The sequence below is a fragment of the Anastrepha obliqua genome, chromosome 2 (assembly GCF_027943255.1).
Source record: "Anastrepha obliqua isolate idAnaObli1 chromosome 2, idAnaObli1_1.0, whole genome shotgun sequence".
Classification (NCBI taxonomy): Eukaryota; Metazoa; Arthropoda; class Insecta; order Diptera; family Tephritidae; genus Anastrepha; species Anastrepha obliqua.
The window spans coordinates 5410377-5432697 of NC_072893.1; the positions used below are offsets into that span (position 1 = coordinate 5410377).

The 22321-nt window shown below is 34.8% G+C and overlaps 3 protein-coding genes and 6 non-coding genes across 12 annotated transcripts in view; 8 read left to right on the forward strand and 1 right to left on the reverse strand.

Annotated features, from left to right (window-relative positions):
• Positions 1-12578, forward strand: part of LOC129237410 (phospholipid-transporting ATPase ID) — a 110177-nt gene extending 97599 nt beyond the window's left edge. For 3 of the 4 annotated variants that reach the window (XM_054872145.1, XM_054872142.1, XM_054872144.1), the window contains 9 exons: positions 43-232; positions 3818-3973; positions 4115-4266; positions 6246-6469; positions 6713-6938; positions 7049-7152; positions 8142-8390; positions 8496-8612; positions 11279-12578. In XM_054872145.1, the coding sequence (XP_054728120.1) occupies positions 43-232; positions 3818-3973; positions 4115-4266; positions 6246-6469; positions 6713-6938; positions 7049-7152; positions 8142-8390; positions 8496-8612; positions 11279-11578 (1718 nt within the window). In that variant the 3' untranslated portion in view covers positions 11579-12578. The remainder of the gene's footprint in view (positions 1-42; positions 233-3817; positions 3974-4114; positions 4267-6245; positions 6470-6712; positions 6939-7048; positions 7153-8141; positions 8391-8495; positions 8613-11278) is intronic. The other variant, XM_054872143.1, reaches the window with a different exon arrangement.
• Positions 12579-16439: 3861 nt separating this feature from the next.
• On the reverse strand, positions 16440-17745 carry LOC129237411 (cyclin-dependent kinase 7). Its single transcript, XM_054872146.1, has 2 exons — positions 17562-17745; positions 16440-17508 (listed from the first exon to the last, which is right to left on the reverse strand). Exons 1-2 carry the CDS (start codon positions 17622-17624, stop codon positions 16549-16551), a joined length of 1023 nt encoding a protein of 340 aa, XP_054728121.1. The 5' UTR covers positions 17625-17745; the 3' UTR covers positions 16440-16548.
• Positions 17746-19125: 1380 nt separating this feature from the next.
• Positions 19126-22097, forward strand: LOC129237412 (40S ribosomal protein S5a). Its single transcript, XM_054872147.1, has 5 exons — positions 19126-19231; positions 19926-20325; positions 20550-20666; positions 21050-21148; positions 21935-22097. The coding sequence occupies exons 2-5, from the start codon at positions 19927-19929 to the stop codon at positions 22001-22003; spliced, it is 684 nt and encodes a 227-aa protein (XP_054728122.1). The 5' UTR covers positions 19126-19231; position 19926; the 3' UTR covers positions 22004-22097.
• LOC129239954 (small nucleolar RNA psi18S-1854) lies at positions 19535-19685 on the forward strand. Its single transcript, XR_008581991.1, has one exon. It is a non-coding gene; the product is annotated as a small nucleolar RNA psi18S-1854 (small nucleolar RNA).
• Positions 19705-19861, forward strand: LOC129239952 (small nucleolar RNA psi18S-1854). Its single transcript, XR_008581989.1, has one exon. It is a non-coding gene; the product is annotated as a small nucleolar RNA psi18S-1854 (small nucleolar RNA).
• LOC129239955 (small nucleolar RNA psi28S-1192) lies at positions 21231-21373 on the forward strand. Its single transcript, XR_008581992.1, has one exon. It is a non-coding gene; the product is annotated as a small nucleolar RNA psi28S-1192 (small nucleolar RNA).
• Positions 21391-21533, forward strand: LOC129239958 (small nucleolar RNA psi28S-1192). The gene has a single exon (XR_008581995.1). It is a non-coding gene; the product is annotated as a small nucleolar RNA psi28S-1192 (small nucleolar RNA).
• Positions 21550-21691, forward strand: LOC129239957 (small nucleolar RNA psi28S-1192). Its single transcript, XR_008581994.1, has one exon. It is a non-coding gene; the product is annotated as a small nucleolar RNA psi28S-1192 (small nucleolar RNA).
• LOC129239956 (small nucleolar RNA psi28S-1192) lies at positions 21708-21856 on the forward strand. Its single transcript, XR_008581993.1, has one exon. It is a non-coding gene; the product is annotated as a small nucleolar RNA psi28S-1192 (small nucleolar RNA).
• Positions 22098-22321: the final 224 nt, after the last annotated feature.

Sequence of the window (22321 nt, forward strand, 5' to 3'; positions counted from 1 at the left end):
ATGAATCCACTTATATTTTCTCACTCGCATATATACTTACAGAGCTAGAGCCAAACGTAAATTTGAATCTCAACTTAAATGGCGCGAATAGTGCCGACCGCAATAGCACATCTGTGATGTATGGAACTGGGTTTCGTACGCAGACCTCACCGCCGCCAGCGCCAGCGATATCGGTGGTTACCTTTAGGTGGGATGATGACAAAATTAAGCATAATAAGGGCGAACCGGACAGGTAGAGGGAACTCCAAAACAAACGCCGCACTCTAACACAAACACACACAAATTCTCTCTATCCCTCTCTATACTTTATATATCTTTGCTACTTCTATTATTACTTTTGTTTCGAGAAAAGACTATAGTCGATGATTTTATATAAGATTTTTTTTCTGTTTCTTATACTTTCGCTAATGATTCTTATACTGAAATACCTAATATTGATTTAAATTTCATTTTTAATTTCTAATTTTTTTATTTATAGTAAAATTTCACTGAGCTTCACTGAAATGTGCATACGTAAATAATCCATGTTCTTAGGTATTTTTCGTATAAGTAGAATTAATTGTGGCTAGGATGTGTTTTTTAGATTTTTCTCTCCGTTTGTTCAATCACCATGGCTATTGTAATATTTGGTGATTAGATGAGTACTTTGAAAAGCAAAAACTAGCTTAGAAATAGTTGAAATTGAGGAATTTCACCAAAATGTGTGAGATTTTTTGTGCTTAATTTAAGTTGTTTCAATCGATGATCGCTAGCTTCGGAAACAAGCGCGCCGAGTTCATACGACAAACTTCGTAGGAGAAACAAACTAGTCAAACTGTTTTTTTTTTTGTCAAATTACCTGCGCAAATGTTTCAAAACTCTTCTTTTTTGATCAATAACAGTAAGACAATGTGCTGTAAGTAGGCCAACTAGTAGTTTGAAATCTGCTCTTAAAACCATCAGTCATGTCAGATAATACGAATACAACCCACAAGGAACTACCTTTGGTGCCGTCGATGTGTCCAACTCAGTACGAGGGGTAAATTTGTGTTAGCAGATGCTTAGCATGCATCAGTTTTGGTCGCTTATTTCCATTTATTGCAATGAAGCAGAAGTCTTGAGGTCTGAACCTTCTTCTTTTGTATTATAGGATTAAATCCTGCTCTTTAACAATTTTTGTACCAGATATACAATTTGTATGGATTATATTGTATGTAAGCAAAATATTAGTTACGGATAGAGCTGGATGTCCAACACTCATTCCAGCTTTTAGGAAGGCGACCGGGTGGCCTCGTAGTCATCGGCTTTCCCGACATTACTGATTTAGCCAACCTATTGCCGTCACAAGTTTTAAACATATTTCTTAATCTGTGATGTTTTGGACACACATTGTCCCAGAGTAAACTTCCTTACATAATCGGTCTGGAGAAGCCGCAAATAGTTTACAAGGTGATCGTCTGAATCTAGCCGTTTCAGATGTTTCATGGTTATGTACCATAATTTCCTTCAAGCAACCAATTTTCACAAAAAAGTTGAATCTTAAGCAAGCTCACGACACTCTAGTTAAAATGAAATCAGCTTGTATATACATACGTAGACAACATGCATCACTTATAGCCAGGGCCACCATCTGGGCTACGGTGCGTATGAGTGATGTGTTGCTTATGAAAGGTAAACGCCGTGTGACGATAAAGGGTGTACAGGAAAAATTTCATATGGACGTGAAACTCTAGATTTTATATACAAATACTGCATACTTAGTTTTCATTTTCTCATGAATTCAATTTTCAAAGGATTTTAAATTATCACAGGACGAAATTAAAAAAAAAAATCATAAATACTAAAATCGTAGTCGTACTCTATGATATTTATATTGATATAGACGGGGCTAGTTTACTGGGGCGGTAGCCCTTGGTCGGGAGAAACTCGAATCATTTCGATAACGTATAACCGGCTGACAATAGAATGTATAGTATATACACTCTGTGTCACTGGGTGACTGGCCGAGCTGCTCCTTTTAATTTTGGTGTGTATCTTGATGTTTTTCCACAAATGGTGAAACCAACAGTTTTATGCCGCCTTTGAAAGGCAGATGGTTTTTTATGAGGAGCGTTTTCGTGGCAGAAATACACTCTGAAGTTTGCTATTGTCTGCCGAGGTGCGACCGCTATGGTTTCGAACCTGCACATTACAGAAAGGTAGTCATGCACCAACTCATTTAGCTACGGCGGAGGAGGATACATACAGCTATAAAAATAAACTTTTGTTTACTTTGTAACAATAACGTCTTTTGAAAAATATTATTTTGAAAAAATATATATATTGTAAAGATATATGTATATGTATTTGTAGTAATATTATACATACTGCAACTTCCTTCCTCTTGCTGTTTTAAAAACATTAAAAATATTGTTGAACTTTCCTCCTATGAAATAAAGGAGTCGAATAATATGCAATGCATACCCTTTTGAAACTGTAAAGTCCTTTAAAAAATCAAATTCATAAGAAAATGAAAAGCTGAGCATGCAGCGTAAAAAATATAACGTCGATTTTCCTCGCACGGTGTTCTATAGTACATATTTTTATTGGTCACCCACGAGAACGTTCATGATTGAAATTTCGCCTTTTCTTGAAATTGTGTACCGACCGTATTGGCGCCTCTGCGCTAAAGCCTGTGTTATTAGTAAGCATTATATTCATCATTTTAATGTGAATACATTATATTATCTTATTAAACTAAGATACAAAAATTGTATAACAGAAATTTTCGATACCTTTTCCCGGAATACCCAGATAAAGTGGAAGGAATTTAAGTTATAACGAACGTAGTGTAGAATTTTTTGTTAATAGAAAAGTAACGCACATTCAATATTTTAAGTTTCCACTAAATAAATTTCTTCCTGGAACACAAACTCTTACATACAAATTCATACATTTAAAAAACGTAAGAAATCAGTTTTTAATAATAGCAATCAAGGCAGTGCAATTCCTACATTAATTATATTATTTGATTATATTGTACAAGGATGATCCCCTCTATTGGTACTTGTTCCGCCCGGAAAGTAAATACTTATTTCTACATAGAAAATATTTTAACACATTTAATAATCCTAACTACTCACGCATCGTTTGTTCGTCCGTTTTTCATAATTACTATTTGTTCAAATATCGTTGCAAAACACATCAAATAACTCTAATACTAGTTTATACTTGCATATATCTGCATATATGTATGTGTGTGTAAATTGAAATAGGAGCATTTTTGTACATAAATTTTGAATCTCATACAACATCCGTCATACATAGCTTTGAATTTATGTTGTTATTTTTATTGTTGTTACAACATCAATGGCTGCTGATTTCGTTTATGCTTAGAACACACGTTTCTTTCATTTAAAACAAATTGACATTGAGTCAGTGCTTTGCCAGTAGTTGTTCGTGCTGCCGAGTTGAACTCAAGAAGTATTTAATGAAAAGCTTTTGAAATGCTATCAGAAAGTGTTTTGCATTGTTTTGTTGAACGTTTTTCCTCTTTTGTAACTATTATTAATGTAAGTCATGTATATGTACATATGTGTGTGTTCCCCAACTTCATATCTACACGCAAACACTTATACATAGTAAATTCAAATAGCGCCAAAAAGAGAAATAGACATACAATTCACTCCCGCATACATAAATATGTACATGCATGTATGCAGCATCCCCTCATTTGTACCGTTCCAGCACAAATTGCCATCTATACGTTTTATAAATTTTGTTTATTTTCTCTCTCTGTAACTTTGAGTAACATTCGTCATTTCTATATTAATAAAAACCTTTTCCAATTTCACTGCAGTGCCGAATGTAATGAACTGTACGACAATATTGAGAAGGGGGGTGAAGGTGCTACCACTTTACATCCAGATGAAATAATCGAAGAGAATACCGGCTTCGCTATTGTTGTCAATGGGCATTCGCTAGTTTACTGCCTCTCACCTGAATTGGAGTCAAGGTAAGTTCCTTTGAATAAGCCAAATTAATATTTTGCATAAAATGTAAACATATTTATTTTCAAATTAAAGAAAAAATGTGCATTTAACTTTAAAGTCTTTTTTTTTGTGATTTATCATTTTCGCAATCAATTCATTTCAAGATTCTTGGACGTCGCCTCACAGTGCAAAGCAGTCATATGTTGCCGAGTTACTCCGCTCCAAAAGGCATTAGTTGTGGAATTAATTAAGCGCGCAAAAAACGCGGTTACTCTAGCAATCGGTGATGGTGCCAATGATGTCTCAATGATTAAAGGTAAAAGCGAAAAAAAGTTTAAGCTTTAAGTGCGATCGAAATAAGTTATATTGCTTGCACATAAATATGTATTAATTAAAAAAAAAATATTTCATTTTAATTTTTTTTAGTCGTTCTTAACATTGTAATCATTCTACATGTTTTAACTAACGAGCAATATGCGTTGAGTTTCGTCTAATGCAAATAATGTTATGAATGTTCTGCAGAATTGCAGAGATGTTGATTCTAGAGATTATGTGGCTTCTTTATTTTAAGCCTTGTCTTCCAATTGCTTAGGTCAGACTTTCGGTACAGTCGCTGTTGAAGTCTAACTATGACTTAGCATACTTTTGCATTGTGGAGTCGACTGATTCGATGACAAGATCGCGTTCAAGGCTGTTACAACAAGTATACCAAGGAGCATTTACGACACACCTTAAATACTTTTTTCTGAAATCTTTGAGTCGGCATTACATTGCTAGAACTTGAGCAATTCCAAAGTTGTATTCCTTATGTCCATACAGGTTTCAGAATTTGCTTGTACAACAGGACTTTGTTAAATATTGATAACTTGGACGTTTTGCCCACGAGTCAATAGAGATTTTTATATTTAATTTATCTTTTTTTCTTAATGTCCCCACTTAAGCATAGCATCTAGAGTCATACCTAAATGTTAGGATATGTTATTTTTGTCTACGCAATAATATCATTTAGAGCGCTTCGAAGTTGTGTATTCGCCTCGGTGTCTGTGTTACTCACAGAAAGCACCGCTGTTTCATCGGCAAATGTTGCAGTAACGTAATTTTTGTTGACTGGTAAATCACATGTAAAAAGTATAAGTATATATAAAGTGGGCCCCAACACACTCCCCTGAGGAACTCCAGCTCATATTTCTTTCAGCCCACTTGAAAACATCCCTTTATCATTACATTGCAAAATTTTTATTCTCTAAGTTGCGGGATCATTGGATCTTTATTCACTGTTCTATGCCGTTATATAGCTAGAATTGTTTGGGGTTTTCCATCGTCTGCGATTAAAGTCAATCAAAATATTTAAATCCAATATATTTATTAGTATGTATGTTTATATGCTCCAAACCATTTAAAAAATAACTTCTGATTCTGCTTGTTGTTATTTTATCTATAAGATTTTATCTTTCACCATCGTCATAGTATTTACAGCTCGGGGTGAGCCAATGCTTCCTTTACTGTTGCGCTCCATACGGCTCGGTTCATCCCTTAGCTTCTTCGTGCGTTCATGCGACGCAGACCGTCTTCCATATCATCTGCCTACCTTCTTGGTGGCCGTCAGTGCTTTCTGCTGTCCAAAATGCGAAAGTTAAAAATCTTCTTTGCAATTATGTTACCATCCATTAGAAATACGTGTCCTAGCCATCGAAGACGTTGCGCCTTTACGAAGCGAACTAGGTTTTACCCATTTATAAGTTAATCGATCTTTCAGTTTAGGTTATATGGTCTGCCATTGTATGCCTTAAATCTGTTACTAACAAATAGATTTTAGTGATCCCTTTACACACTGCTCACGCGATCAATTGATTTGGATATGAATTTAGAGGAGTTTTGCTCAGTCGGAAATTAATGATGTTCGTTGATCTTCCAGCTATTTTCTCTTTTGTGAAATCAAGAAAAAGTCATTAAGGCCAAATCCGGCGATTGCGGTGGTTGAGTCCAAATTATCTGGTCATTTTTGGAGAAAAAGTTCAGATTTTTTATAAACTTATTTCGATAGCAAAAAATCGCCACGCACACCAAAACACATCCAACCCTTGTATCCACCAAAAACAAACTACATACGCCGCACAGTTGAAACTGTAAACATACATATGTGCAGGGCATGTGTACTAACACAACAAAATAAAAAAATCAAAAATCGAATACACATTGCCCGCGCAATTTGAAAAGTCACCTTACTTTTTGCACACACCTCGTATTTCTAATTTTCATATATCTGCCATACTTAATCAAACATTTCTTTCACAGCTGCCCACATAGGTGTTGGCATCTCTGGTCAGGAAGGTTTGCAAGCAGTACTGGCGAGCGATTATTCGATAGCACAGTTCCGCTACTTGGAACGCCTCCTGCTCGTGCATGGCCGCTGGTCATACTATCGCATGTGTAAATTTTTGCGATATTTTTTCTATAAGAATTTTGCATTTACCCTGTGCCACTGTTGGTATTCATTTTTTTGCGGTTTCAGCGCGCAGGTATGAAAATATTTTTATATAAAAAAAAATATTTTTATATTAAAAACAAAAAATATTTTTATATTAAAAAAAAATATTTTTATATGAAAAACAAAAAATATTTTTATATTAAAAAAAAATATTTTTATTAAAAAAAAATATTTTTATTATTCATAATTAATTTATAAAACTATTTATATATTTGTATGTTTAATATTTTTGTTTTTCTTTTCACTGCTAAATTTCAAATTGGCGGCGGTGCAGACGGTCTTCGACCCAATGTTCATATCAGTATACAATCTATTCTATACCTCACTGCCGGTGCTAGCGTTGGGTGTATTCGAGCAGGATGTCTCCGACAAGCACAGCGTGGAGTACCCAAAATTATATACGCCCGGACTGAAGAGTCAATTGTTCAACACGCGCGAATTTGTTTACAGTGTACTCCATGGGGCCTTCAGTTCGCTCATACTCTTCTTAATACCATACGGTAGGAAAATATATTAATTCTATTTTTATGTTTTTAATATTCCTACTTCATTTTTTATCTAATTTCAAATGAATAAAATGTATTATTTTGGGTTTTATGTATACCTGTAGGTACATACAAGGACGGTGTTTCGCCAAATGGGCTCATACTTAGCGACCACATGACTCTGGGCGCGGTTGTGGCCACCATTCTCATAATCGACAATACAGCACAGGTACGTATCCAGTGGACGTAAACGTAATGTATAAATCAGGGGTGCACAACGAAATAAGCAAAAAATAATTGCCAATAATCATAGGAAATAATTATCAAAAATCAATTTTATATTGTTGATGACCATGATTCAATAAGCCTCTTCTTTCCGCCAAGCGTTAGCAAGTGGCGCATAGATGAAGCAACAGGTATAAATAAACATATCTTGGCAGCACTCACATGTAAAACTTGCTTTTATATGTAAAATTTTCGGTCAAATGAGCTGAGCAGAGAGGCGACGAATAGAAGAAGCCTAAAATAAAAGGTTTTGTAAAGTTTGACAGCTGATTTCGGATGCTACTTAATCAATTGATGCAATTTAAATGTAAGGGAAAAAGGGGCATGGATATTTTTGTATTATTTCATAAGTGGTACTTAATTATATATTTTTTTAACTTAACCATTCCCCTGTACGTGTCACAAAAGCTTTGACGACCTATATCTTAAAAACTATAAGTCTCCCACAAAAAAGATATTTTTCCCATTCTCAGAGGACCTGTGCCATATCGTCCTAAGCCCAATGAATTGTTTGGTTGGGTCTTCCAACTTAGTAGTCCGTCCCTCAGAAAGTATTTTGCTGACGTTGGATTTAAATTTATTCAGTTTCACAACTCGTTCCTTAAGATGGGCCAATTATTTTTTCACATAGAACACATGGCAATCAGTATGTATGGCAAAATTTATTTAAATAAAACTCTTCTTCTTCTTGATACGTGATTTTACACTTTTTAAATAAAAAGGATTTACTCTGTTTGCGTAAAAATTCCATCAATAGTATATATTATAGTATCAAGGAATAAATTTTTTTTTGATAATCAGAAAAACGCTTTTTGTATTAAGCATAAAAAAATGTTGTTTTGTTGATTGACAAAAATAACGTTATACAGAATGGTATACAGAAATACATATGTACATATATGATATATAAATATATTCTCCCAATTTCCACAGATTGCTTTGTATACTTCGTATTGGACAATATTCAATCACATCACCATCTGGGGTAGTTTGGTATGCTTTTTTGTGTTGGATTATTTTTACAACTATGTCTTCGGTGGTCCCTATGTCGGTTCACTCGCGATGGCAATGAAGGATTTGACATTCTGGACAACGATGGTAATAACAGTAATTATGATAATGGCACCGGTATTAGCCTACAAATTCTACCTAATCGATGTGCATCCCAGTCTTGCTGATAAGGTAGGCAACTTTACCCGTACATACATACATATATTCAGCATTTATTTCATATATTCATCAAAATCCAAAAAAAAACAAAATCTCATCGATATTTTCTTCTGCTAGATTCGTCTTAAGTGCCGCGTCAGCACACGCTCGCGCCAGAGCAACATGGTAATGCGCACACCATCGGCAAGAAAGGCGCGGCGATCATTACGCTCCGGTTATGCATTTGCACATCAGGTGGGTTGTGACATGAATAAAATGATAACATATACATACACATATAATGATATTCAATTCAGTGGACATATCACAATTGTCGGAATCACAAACTAGGTCTATTCAGCCATATAAGTTTTAGAAACAGTCCCCAATTGTGCAAACTATCTGAATGATAATTTGGTACAGGCTCTCTATTCAAATCAACGTTTAACAACCTTAGATGACGCTAGGAGTTCGTTGATTACCAACAACTGTGTGTAAAACGAGTTCCTTTGAAAATTTGGATTTAATTTTATATCTGAGGAAATGTAGATTGCAATTTAATACAAGCAAATCCGAAGTTTCTCGACAGTTAAGTTCCAGCATCGGAGCGACAACAAAATAAAATAATTTTCCGTCTATGATGTTTGTGGTAATTCACTTGAGGTCCACGTTCTTGCATGTATCGATAGGCAACAGAGCAAAAACTAAGAACTACATATAATATTTAAAGAAGGAAATTACTTAATTAGTTCAAGCAAGCTATTATTGCATTTTTTAAGAGCTTGAGAACTTAAATTAAATAATTTTATTATAATCTGGTAGATAATTTCATGGAATTAAGTTTTTGAAGATGATATCCGGCATATGTCCGTCGAGGCTACTATAATAAATAGCTGGTCGTATGGCGTCAATGGTGGCTCGAATGTTGCAATGAATCGATTGTTAAGGGCGCTGAATGGCAAGTCGTACCGTCTTGATGGAACCAAATATCGTCGACTTTTAGTTCATTAATTTTTGGAAACGTCATAGTGGCTCGATAGCGCTCGACGTTCACCAGAATAGCAGCTCCTTCCTCAATTCTAGGTCCATCACAACGGCCCGTTCTGTCCATTGCGGCAACGAATTTGACTGAGAGAATTTAAATTAATTGAATCAATTCAAATGCACCCTTATCTTTTCGATAAAGCTTGAAAGAGGAGAGAAAATGCTAATCTTACCCAAGTTGCCCCGAAAAATTAATGTGCATCCCGATCCCGATCCCGAAGTTATGGTCGCAGCCACCATCTACGACTACCGTAAATGTATGAACTCTTTCCGCACGTAAAATAGACGAAATGAATTTTTTTTTCAAAGTAAATTTTCACAATTTGGAATAATGCTTCCAATGGTGTTAAACGATTAATGATGACTTGCCAAACAATACAGTTTGGCATTCTCGGCTGTCAAACTATAGTTATCGATATCGATAGTTCTCAAGCAGCTAAAAAACACCCGATACATAAGTATATAAGTTCTTCGAATAGTTTTTCGACGAGTTGCTCCAACGAGTTTGATGATATTTTGAAACTTGTTAGTGGAAAATAAATAAGTAAATATAAGCAAATTTTTCCATAAAGAGTTATCACTCACACACTCCCACGAAAAATTTCAGTCGTTTTTGTACTAATCAATAAAAACTTAATGTATGTAATATAAATACATACAATTCTTTTTATTACGTAAATTGTCCTCCATTGGTTTTCATTCTGAAACCTTAATAATCCGATAGACGATGTGTGGTAACGATTGAGGGTGAATGTTCGGAACTTTCCATTGCATCTTCAGGGGTGCCACAAGGCAGTACTTTAGAGCCTCTACGCTTCACTCTATTTATTAATGATATTAGTACCTTTTCCGTTTGCCAATTTTCTTCTTTATGCTGATGATTTGAAAATATTTCTGCGCTTAGAAAAACTGAGGACATTCCTATGTTACAATCGGAAATTAATGCGCTCATTCGCTGGTGCAGTAACTCTGGTATCTCTATAAGCATCAAGAAATGTTTTCAAGTTTCACTTTCGCTAAAACTCAAAATGTTTTTAGTCCTCTAATACTTAACTTGACCCTGTTCATGAATTCAGTGATCTAGGTGTGATCTCTGGGTACCATTTTTCATTCAATAGTCACATTAAATTTGTTTTATCCACTTCTTAATCTTAGGTTTTACTCGTCTACGGCGTAATTGCTCGAAGTTCTCGGACCGTTACACTCTCAAATTACTTTTTACTTTCTTTATTTGCTCTAGATTAAAGTGTGCAACATTTATCTGCAGACCTTGCCACCAATTTGCAGTTGAGAGAATCGAACGTGTTCTTTAAATATTCTCTCAGGTCGTAAAAGTTCTCAAATCCTATCCCTTCCCATAATTCTCTTCGTGGAAGCGAGAGTAGAAAGTTTATACTCTCTCTGTCTTTTGGTTTTAGTGCAATTAAAGGAGAAATTGATTGTTCATCCTTGGAAACCTTTTTTAGAACACTCAGTTGGGCACCCGGGTCTGGCCTTTTTTCGTCCTTTTTGAGAAGGTTATATCCATAAATCGGTAGAAAATTAAATTTTAGAAAGCTGCCTGGAAACTTAAGTCGTTAGCTATAATAGAAACATGTTAAATTCACGTCCAATATTGGAAAAAGGCTGGGTGCCCAATTCATGCCGATTACCGCGCTCTAAGAGATCTCGAGTTCTATTCCACTTGACTTTTCGGTGTCAAAGAATGAATTTTATAAATTTATAAACTCCTTTTTAATTAATTTATTTAATTAGCTGTAGTAATTTAAACTCATATCAGCTCTAAGTGGTCTGTAAAAACTAGAATTTTTTTGACATAATCGCAAACGAAAACGAAAATATGTACATGCAATAAAAAAATTGTTCTCACTTTACAGGAGGGCTTTGGTCGTCTGATCACATCGGGTAAGATTATGCGTAAATTACCTCAAGAATTCGCGTTTCCGTTGGGATTGGGCAGCAAAAAGCTGCAGCCACAAACTACGGATGGCAGCGATGGAAAGAATAACCAAAATAATAATAACAGCACGCGGAGCAACAAAAATTCGTCGACGGGCTATCTGAACGATAACGACCCTGAGAGCGCGACCGGAGGCAGAGGCAGCAACGGCGCACGGAGCGACGAAAACGTAAGCCCGCGTGCACCTTGCCAAGACTTAGATACAATTAATCTTTAAGTTTATGTGTATGTATGTGTAACGTATAGAAAGTGAAACCAAATGATCGGCTAAGCGGAATTACTTCAATCGAAGAGCCACCAAACAAATAAACCAAAAAAGCAAAATTTTAGTTGCGAAGGATAGTAAGCATAAAAAAAAATAATCAATTATGAAAGCAAATTTTATGTAAGATCGTTAAGACCGAAGAGAAAAAGTTTTTAAAATATGTAGCAATTAATTTCTTTAAAAATCTGCAATCAAAGAGAAAAAATGTGTTTATAGTCAAAGGATTATAGTGTAGCATTTAATGCTTAAGTGATTGTTAAATAACTGTTAATAGTTTTGATAAATACACAAGTGACAGCCAATACAAAATCAAGAAATATGTATGTATGTGACGCAGAGATGAAGAAAAACTAAAATATAAGTGAAAGTATAGCTTTAAACTTTAGTGAATAGCCTTAACGCGAACTAAGTACTATATTTATACAACAGTTATATTATACATATATATATAAGTGCATATGTATGTGTGTATAAGCTAGTCTTTAGTTTCTTTTTTAGCTAAACCGGAAAAGGTTAAACACGAATTTCGGTCTATCCCTCAAATATGAAAAAATTACGTAAATTTCGGTTTTTTAGAAGGAAAATTTCCCAAGTATTTAAGTGAATGCGTATTTATGCTCGTTCGAGTTAAGCTTTAAGTCGCAAAAACATATAAGCCGCCTGCATCCATATGTATGTGTAGAATGTACAAATCTCAAAAATCAAGGGCGTTATGAAAAAACATGCATACATACATATGTAGAACGCTACTCCTGTCACAAAAACATACATTTTAGCCTTAGGAAACGTGTATATGTATGTAAGTGAAGAAAATGCGTGCGAGCTATATGATCATATGTACTATATACTACGTATATAAGTATGTGTATGCACTGGCGAATCTGCGAAGGGTGCAAAGTTGCGAAGGACGATTCGAGGAACTATACAATTGTATTTTCATGGAACTGGTTTTCTGTTATGTCGCAAAAATTTTATAGATATCACAAAGTGACCGGTCATTAATCTTAAGAACTCTTCTATTCGTCACTTCTCTGCGCGGCTAACTTGACGAAAAATTTGCATGTGAAAGCAACAACAAAGATATCGAGCAAGATTCGCCGCAAGTGAGTATATTTATACCTTATAAACCTGGTATAACTCACTATTTTACAAACAAATGTGGTAAAGAAAAGGATTTAACTTAAAAATAAAAAATGGCATTCGGTATTTAAAGGGTTTTTCAATTGGCGCGGGCAGCCATTTTCTTTTGGTGACATCTGTCAAATCTTTTGTTTATTATTTAGCTGTTTATGCCAAATCATCATGGCGAGTTACACGATTGAACAGCACGTTCAAATGATAAACGTTTATTATCAAAATGAGTGTTCATTAACGCAAACGTTGCGCGCATTGCGCCCATTTTTCGGTAGACGTGGTGGCCCTTCCAATTTCTTATGGCCCATATTGAACTATATGGACCTAGACGACATGTCGTTCCAGCAGGACGGCGCTACGTGCCACACAGCAAACGCCATTTCAACATCTACCCGCCCTTATTGAAAAACCCTTTATATTATATTTCAATTGTGCACCTATAAAAAGGTATGATTCTAAAATTTTAAAGTACAGGATCTATACTTGACACATGACAACTAGAATAGTTCAGTGAAAGAACTAATTTACATGATGAATACCAAAAACACACAAGGAACGCCGCAAACAAAAAGTCACCATATAAATACCTAGACTCAAAAATGCACGAATTTCGATTTCCTTCAATTAAAACTTAATTTTTTATAATAAAATTATTGGAACAATAACGGCAAACAATATCAAGAATTTGGTTACCATTTCACGCGATGCACAGTTTCCTGCATTTTCATAACATTTTGAAGCATTTCTGCAGTTATGACGTCGATTTCTTTACAAATATTGGCTTTCAAAGAGTCGAATGTTTGTAGTTTTTTAGCGCGCACCTTTCCCTTTAAGTAGCCCCACAGGAAAAGCACGAAAAAGTTCAGAGCGAGTGAGGATTCCAGTCGAAATTGCCATTAATGGAGGTTGGACGCCGGGGGAATATTGTCTTATTGTTTGTTCCCTGCTGGAATCAATAATTCACCAACTGATTTTCCTCGATAAATAGCTGCAAATATTCCGTGATATCGTATCGTTCATCGCGACAGTTACGGTAAGGCATTTTTCATCCTCGAAAAAAATGCTCGCTAATATTCATAATGCACACATCACACCAAACAGTGACTATAACATCACATAGATGCTGTTCGTGCACAATTCGAGGATTTTCATTGCTCCACAATCGCCAGTTTCGTTTATTTACCCCTCCGTTAGGAGAAAATTTTCACACGCCGAGGTAAGATATTCATATAAATATAAAAATAAAATAAAATAAATAATTGGTGCGTACACTTCTGCTAGGTTATTGGCCGAGCTGCTCCTCCTATATGATAGTTGATAGTTATTTTAAAATAAAATAAATATAAAATAAAACTTCTCGATATCTGCGCATTCTGTGGCTATGCACCGCTTCATGTATCGCCCAACTCAATCGCCAATCGAGCAACAACTTTCAAAGTTATTCAAAGTTCTCATGCGTCAAGTATAGATGGAACACCCCGTATAATCTTTAGTAAAATGTACGAAGGCTCTAAAAACATTACAAAATTAAATAAAAACATTATTTTTAACTTTTTACTGAAATTGATTTAGTAGAGGTGTATTTTAGTACGCCCAGAGATGTTGTACTTTTTTTTCCTAATGTGCGGATGCACCCAGTGTCTCCTTTTTCTTGTATTTCTCCTACCTTTGGAGAATATAATACAATAAAATAAATGCCTCTTCTCTCGCTCGACATATTGACAACTGGCACATTAACGATAGGTATGTGCACTGTGTACGGACAAGCAAGCGTAATAATGTGTTACCAATGTAGTGCCGATGTAGTGCCGATGACGAAACGACTCGTGTGCGAAGGGCCTTACACTTCTGCGCTTTGTATTTCAAAGACTGCGATCTGGGTATCGTCGCCCTTCACGAATACCTGGATGCGCCAGTAGATGCACATTGAATACATATGTACGTATTCTATTAGTTTGCGTGCGCGTATGCCTAGACTGCTTGGCTTTTTGAAAATCATGTGATTTATAATATAAGTCCCACTATTTAACAGCAACTATTATATGTACATAAATAATTACGGTTTCGTCCTGTTTCTATATACATAAAATTCCTTAAAAAGTCAAATTCATAATGTCTGCATTAGTATGCATGTTGCTGTATTCATAAACCCATATTTTATAAGTAAAACTTTTTTATTTATTTTTAATTGGTGCATAATTTTTATTGTTTTATGCAGGTATTTAGTTTAACTATACATACATATATTCCTCATATGACTAATACTTAATATATTACCGTAGGATAAAACTATACCATTAGAGGTTTGCCAAAGAATGGTTTACCTTGGTTTTAAGCTGATATTCCTTTCATACACACGATAGAGACTTAAAAGAATGTTTTTAAACATGCAGCTGTGACCGCAAAATTAGCAGTACCAAAGGAATTTTGATTTCAAGGTGTAAATCTTTCTTTAATGATTTAAACAATAGAAATAAAAAGCTTGATAAGTACTAAAATAACTGTAAAATTGCTTCATATTTATTGGGGTTTTCAGATCTAGAAAAAATTTAAAGAAGTATTTTTAATTGGCATTCATTTTTATTGCTATTGTTCTTGGCATGAAAACCACCATGGAAATACATAAATTAACTACGTGGTAAAACTTACAATATTGAAGATTATTTTAAAACCTCAAAACTTTTAAACTCTGAATAATTAATATAACTACTCCGTTGTAAACAAACCAACTGATCCAAACTATTCTCCTTCGGTCTTCTATATAAGCCAATTTTTCAATAAAATCCTCAAAACATACTTGCAGTTTGCTGTTGTTGTAGCAACATAAACATTCCCCATACATATACGCGGAATGCTGCTGAAGTGACAGTCTTTGACCGGATATAAATCCGTGTTGTTCCGGTTACATAGAACTGACTGTCGTGGGTACAGTTCGTTCTCCATAGTTGTCAGATGACACAATTTTGAAATCATTAACTAATACTTAGTGCATACATTTTTATTTCCAAAGTACTGCTATTTTAGTGCTTATAGCTTAATATTAGTATTGAAACTCACGGTGCCTCAACTAGATGCGTTAGGTGTTACCTTTGCCTTAAGATAGTCATCAATAAATGCATAGCTTAGTCATTGGTGTAAAATGTTTGAAGCAAAATAAACTGAGGTGTACTAAAAGTATTCAAATTAGACGCGGTGTGTGGTTCTCTAGACATGTATTGTGATTAGCTACAACATTTTTATACAAAGCCAAAACAACTTAAGAGTAATGTCAACGCTGGCCGGTTCGTTTTATCGAACGGCATAGTTCAGTGACATCTGATTCGTTTCCAACTAGCAAGTGTACTTACGTAAGGCCGTGCTTTAAGTAGGTGTATATCATAATTGCCTGTAAGCAACGCTAAATAATTGTTTTTTAAATGGTAGTATTTCTTAGAGCTATGTAGTACACATTGTACTCTTTGCGGCGATTACTGTAGTGACTCATGCGCACCTTTAATTTTAATTTACTCTATTTAATATTTGTAAGGTGCTTATAGTTTAGTTTATTAGTCTAGGCACTAAAAGCAAAACTTTATGACGCTGGTCATTGTTTAAAATAAAGAATATTGTATTTTTTACAAAAAAAATGGTTTTCTTTCATTTACAAATGCATTTTTATTGTAGTTTAACATGTGAAAAAGTTCACAAACTTCAAATAACAAGCGTATAAAAAAATAGTATATTCCCTTATTTCAAATTAAGTCGTACTCATTTTATTTGGAATATTTTATATCCTCTTGCAATTTCAATCAAAATAATTTCTTCGGCACAGTGCCACCTTCCAGAGCATCGATGAGTTTCCGCTTTAGGTTGGGTCGTTCTTCAGCAGCCTGCTTGTTACCAGAGGGCATCGGCAGCTTATGGCCCACTGATGGCGCTGGTTTATTCGAAAAGTATTTCATACTCAATGCTTCCGAGCAGGTGCAACGCTGTGATGGATTTAGCGCCAGCAACTTTTCCGCCAAAACAATAAGGTCATCAGGCGCAGCCGTAAAAATATGTTGCAAGGGAATGGCAGGAAATTGTTTGAATTGCATATAATCAGGTAATTTGTTTAAGCCAGGCCAGGTTTCTTCCGTTGGTGTGCCGAGCGCTTGGAAAATTTTTGTGAGCTGATTAAGATCGGAATCGCCCGGTAAGAAGGGAACACGTAATAAAAGCTCTGCTAGTATACAACCAACAGCCCAGATGTCTATCCCAGTGCTGTACTGGCGGGCGCCAAAGAGTAATTCAGGTGCACGATACCACCTCGTTACAACTTGATGTGTGTAAATACGATTCGGTGAGCCAAAGAACTTGGCCAAACCAAAATCACCAATCTTAAGTATGCCTTCTGTATTCACCAGTAGATTGTTTGGCTTTAAATCTCGGTGGAGTATCCAATTCATGTGCAGGTACTCTAAGCCGCTTAATGTCATAATCATATAAGCTTTGATATTGGCTTGTGTCAGTATAATCTTGGGATCCTTTATGATAACTTCCAAATCAGTATCCATAAAGTCAAACACTAGGGAAACGTTGGACTTATGTCCAAAAACATCCACTAAACCTATTACATTCTCATGCTGCAGCTCATGCAGTAGTTTGATTTCCCTCAGCGCCGTACGATTTATACCGTCCTGAGCCTCTTCCCGACTTCCAATTTTAATCTTTTTTACTGCGACTATCTGCTCGGTGAGCACGTCGCGCGCTTTATATACTGTCGCAAACTGGAATATAAGAATTATTGTAAAAGAATTTAAATACTTTCGTTATTACTTACCTGACCCTCGCCGAGAAACGCAATTTTCTCATATCGCGTTAACTTATTGTCCAGTTGTTGCATTTGAATACAATACAAAGTCGAAACCAACAATAACGTAATTTGTTTCAATGAAGTTTCAGCCGGTCTTAACAGTGCATATATTTTCTAAATCAGCCGGCAATTTAATTTGATCTCAGCCAAGGCGAATTCATTCAAGGTAGTGGTCAAGGCGAATCTATTCGCCTTAGTAATAGCAACACAGCAGCCAAGGTGGATTTAATAAGGTGACAGCATTCACCCAGCTGAATTTTTCGCCGTAGGGATGGCTTACGTCAAAATGATATGCTTTGTTTGTATGTATTGGTATGTTTACATTCGTATGTTTACATTTGCTTGCTGATTTTGACGTGATGGTTTCACCAAACGCAACAACAAATACATGTAGGGTTTTACTTATATGTGTTTGCTGTCACCTGTAATAAATTCGCCTTGACAGCAGCTGATTTTGCAATTTTGGCACATTATTTTTTGTCAAAGTGGTTTGCTCAGAGAACAAGAATATTCAAGGTGGCGCTTTCTTAAAATTGCTCCTTTATTTTTCGCGATTTTGACAACCAGTTGACTTCACGGGTTATAACAATAAAAGCAAACACAAGTTTTACGTTGGAAGGATAGTAATATTTAAAGTTAAAAATGCTTATTGCATAAGTTTCAAGAAATTCCTTATTACACACGCTTATATTTCTTGCCTTTCGAATACATTGTGTCATCAGCCTACATGAATAAACATACAAAAGAGAGGAAAATCTGCATTTAGAGTTATTTTTATAATTCGAGCTTCCAAAATTTAAAACGCTGTTGTTCATTTTCATTAGTTTCTCTACTTTAAAAGTCACAAATCTTTAAATCACAATATAATCACTCAATATTTACAAAAATGTAAATTCTTCTCATTTGTATTCTTAAAGCAATTTGAAGCAAGTAGTAGAAAGTACAATATTTTTAAGCAAATTCAAACTTTCATTTTACTGATAACCTTAAATGGGCTATTAAACTGCATACCCAGAAGTTTACTCAGAAGTCATTCACATAAGTAGAAGAAATTATTCAACATCTTTAACTTAATTGTTCTGTTTTGAAAAAATTAATCTGCATCCAGAAGTTTGCTTTAAAATCTTAATAAACGTTGATAGTTTTTCAAATGTGGTAAATTTTTGTTAATTTGGTATAAAATTTGAATTTTGACTTATAAGATTTTTGTCATGAATATGAACTATGTACATATGTATATTTTCTTAAAGCATTAACAAGGAAAATAGCATGACTCATATTATGACTGAATTATGTGAACACCAGAATATTAAAAGTATAACATGCTGAATACCTGTCACTTTGATGTTTTTGCTGTTCATAGAAATAAACTATTTAGATGCAAAAGTGTAATAAATTAAAAATTAAAAAATACTCAAAATTCGAACGTTATGTTATTTACATTGTGAACTGTTTGTTTTTCTACTCAGGCTAGCATTGCCAGCATAACGTGATGCGAGCGCCACCAAACATTCACAAACTTGTTTGACACCCGGAAGCATAAAAATGGTCGAATTTGGCACCACTGATCGAACATGTTCTTTTTCTGGCAAACGCCATTACTGTGTGGAGCAAAGGCGGATTTTCTAAGCTTAAAAGTAAGAAAATTTCTTTTAAAATGCAGCTAAATTATACAACTCAACAGGCAAAACAAATCATTAAGCTATAGCACAATTGCTGTGGAAATAAAAAGTGATATTTTAACGAATTTGCTTCAAAATGTGTCATTGGAATTTTTAGGTTAAACTGCTTGGCAAAATTATTGATAGTTTACCATGTAAATTAGATTGCTCCACGTGTGCATTGGAGCGATGCCTCAATATTTATAAATACGCAATGATTGATATGCACAATGCTAGAGAAATAAATACGAAGTGAAATGTAAAGTTTACAACATATCGTGCAAATAAGTCCATAACTAAAACCGTATATGCTACAATTAGGTATTTGCGGTATTCAACTGGACTACATTAAGCTTTGGTTAACTATTCCTCTTAAGGATATCGGCTAAAAGATAACTCCTTAATAAAGTAATACCAACAAAAGTCTAATATTTGTTACAGTCGAAGCGTATTATTCCGTCCATAACTAAAACTGCACCCGTTTAAATCGATAGCTTGTGTGGTATTCAAATGGACTACATAAAACTTATGGTTAACTATTCCTCTTAAGGATATCGTCTAAAAGATAAGCTCCTTAATAAAGTTCTATACCAACATTATTCAACACTGATGTGTAATTACAATGAAACCCCTTATACATTTTTACTCAATTTTATTTATTTACTTTCAGAATGGCTGAAGTTGAAGAGAATGTTGTTGAGAGCTTCGAGGAGCAACCTCCAATTGAAACCGAGGACGCCGAGACACTATTAGAGACAAACGTTGTTGCCACAACCGAATTGCCTGAAATTAAGCTTTTCGGTCGCTGGTCATGCGACGATGTCACCGTAAATGATATCTCTCTACAGGATTACATTTCCGTCAAAGAGAAGTTTGCACGCTATTTGCCCCACTCTGCTGGTCGCTATGCTGCCAAACGTTTCCGCAAGGCTCAGTGCCCTATTGTAGAGCGTCTGACCAATTCACTTATGATGAAGGGTCGCAACAACGGTAAAAAACTGATGGCTTGTCGTATTGTGAAACACTCCTTCGAAATCATACACCTGTTGACGGGCGAGAACCCACTTCAGGTAAATATATGTCTAAATATTAATGGCATTCAATATCCCACATGTCCCATGCTAAACTGTTGTAGAGAAACCGAATAACTCTACAATCAGGTAGAATGAGGACTTAAAGCAAAATTTTACTCTTAAATATTGTAAATATTTCATAGAATATTTATATTCAAGAGTATTTAACATTTATTTCGCTACATATGTATGTGATGCATGGCTAATATTCTTATATTTAGATTCTTGTTAGCGCCATCATCAACTCTGGACCCCGCGAAGATTCGACCCGTATTGGACGTGCTGGTACTGTGCGTCGCCAAGCCGTCGATGTTTCACCTTTGCGTCGTGTAAACCAAGTAAGTATTATATGTATGTTCAATCAGATGCCTAGAACAATACCTTGCAAAATAAAGAAAAATATTTGGAAGGCTATAACTCTGGGCAATAGGGAACTACCTTTTAAATATCCATAACGGCAACAAGTAGTTCACATTCTTTTGTCGTATGAACTAAAGGTACAACGCAGTAAATAAATTTCTTGTCCAGATCATTACTCATTTTTGGTTGTTGTAAAATTTGAGGTATGCGTCTGGACTATAACAAATTTAAGATTATTAAAAAGGCCAACTTTACATTTCGGTTTGCTTTAATACCATCTTAAAACAATGCATAGACACATTATAATCACTAATACTAATGTAAAACAAAATTCAAATTTATACATACTTTTTTATTTTAGGCGATTTGGTTGTTGTGCACTGGTGCACGTGAAGCTGCATTCAGAAACATCAAGACCATTGCCGAATGCTTGGCTGATGAATTAATTAATGCTGCTAAGGTAAGTTTTATGTTAATAATATAATTTAAGGTGATTATTAAATTTTCGAAACGTAAAAAACAATAATATAACTCCGTTATATAGTACGTCTCCTCTAATGCAAAGCAATGTTTTCAACTAAATTGCTTTGCCTCGCTTGTAGACAAGATCAATGTTTCTATTATCCTAGCATCTAAATTAGCTTTCATGCGTATTTTGATGCTCGAGAAACGTAGAAATACAATAATATACTTCTGTTGTATGGTATGTCTCCTCTAATGCAAAGCAATGTATTCAACCAAATTGCGTTGCCTCGCTTGTGGACAAGATTAATACTTCTATTATCCTAGCATTTAAATTAGATGTCATGCATATTTTGATGCTCGAGAAACGTAGAAATACAAAAATGCAGTTAGTTATATAGTACGTCCTCTCTAATGCAAAACAATGTATTCAATAAATTGCTTTGCCTCGCTTGTGGACAAGATTAATACTTCTATTATCCTAGCATCTAAATTAGCTTTCATGCTTATTTTTATGCTCGAGAAACGTAGAAATTCAATAATACAGTTAGTTATATAGTACGTCCTCTCTAATGCAAAGTAATGTTTTCAGCCAAATTGCGTTGCCTCGCTTGTGGACAAGATTAAAAATCAATGGTTTTAATATCCTAGCACTTTAAGTAGCCAAGAGTTTTTAAATGTGCTTGAGAAACGTAAAACTACATTTTCGTTTCGATATGATTCAAACAAAATTGACAAATATGATTCAGACAAAAAATAATAATAAAATATTTCTTATTTTCAGGGATCCTCTAACTCCTATGCCATCAAGAAGAAGGATGAGTTGGAACGTGTCGCCAAGTCCAACCGATAAGCTCTTCAATTCCACGCTCATTTTTGTGTACATTTTATAAACTTATTGAATTACAAAGATGATATATTGAATAAAAAGAAAATATTCAAAGAAATTTGTTTATGAAGGGTTTTTATTTTTATTTTTTGTTATTGGTGCAGTAGCATCAAGTTGTTTATGGCGTCAAATATAAAAAAGGATACTACTAAGGGTACGGTTTGTCCGCATGTAAATATTGATTGTACCGCTTTCACCTGATTGCAAATTACGTTTCCGTGACTTTCTGAATTGCTCTTTAATTTAAGCGACAATATCTAATTTTTGCTAACAAATAGAAGC

Coding starts and splice junctions, on each gene's coding strand:
- LOC129237411 (XM_054872146.1), bottom strand. CDS start 17,624: ATGCAACAACTGGACAATAAGTTAACGCGATATGAGAAAATTGCGTTT. Junction 17,509..17,561: donor CGTTTCTCGGCGAGGGTCAG/GTAAGTAATAAC, acceptor CTTATATTCCAG/TTTGCGACAGTATATAAAGC.
- LOC129237412 (XM_054872147.1), top strand. CDS start 19,927: ATGGCTGAAGTTGAAGAGAATGTTGTTGAGAGCTTCGAGGAGCAACCT. Junction 20,667..21,049: donor CTTTGCGTCGTGTAAACCAA/GTAAGTATTATA, acceptor TTTTTATTTTAG/GCGATTTGGTTGTTGTGCAC. Junction 21,149..21,934: donor AATTAATTAATGCTGCTAAG/GTAAGTTTTATG, acceptor TCTTATTTTCAG/GGATCCTCTAACTCCTATGC.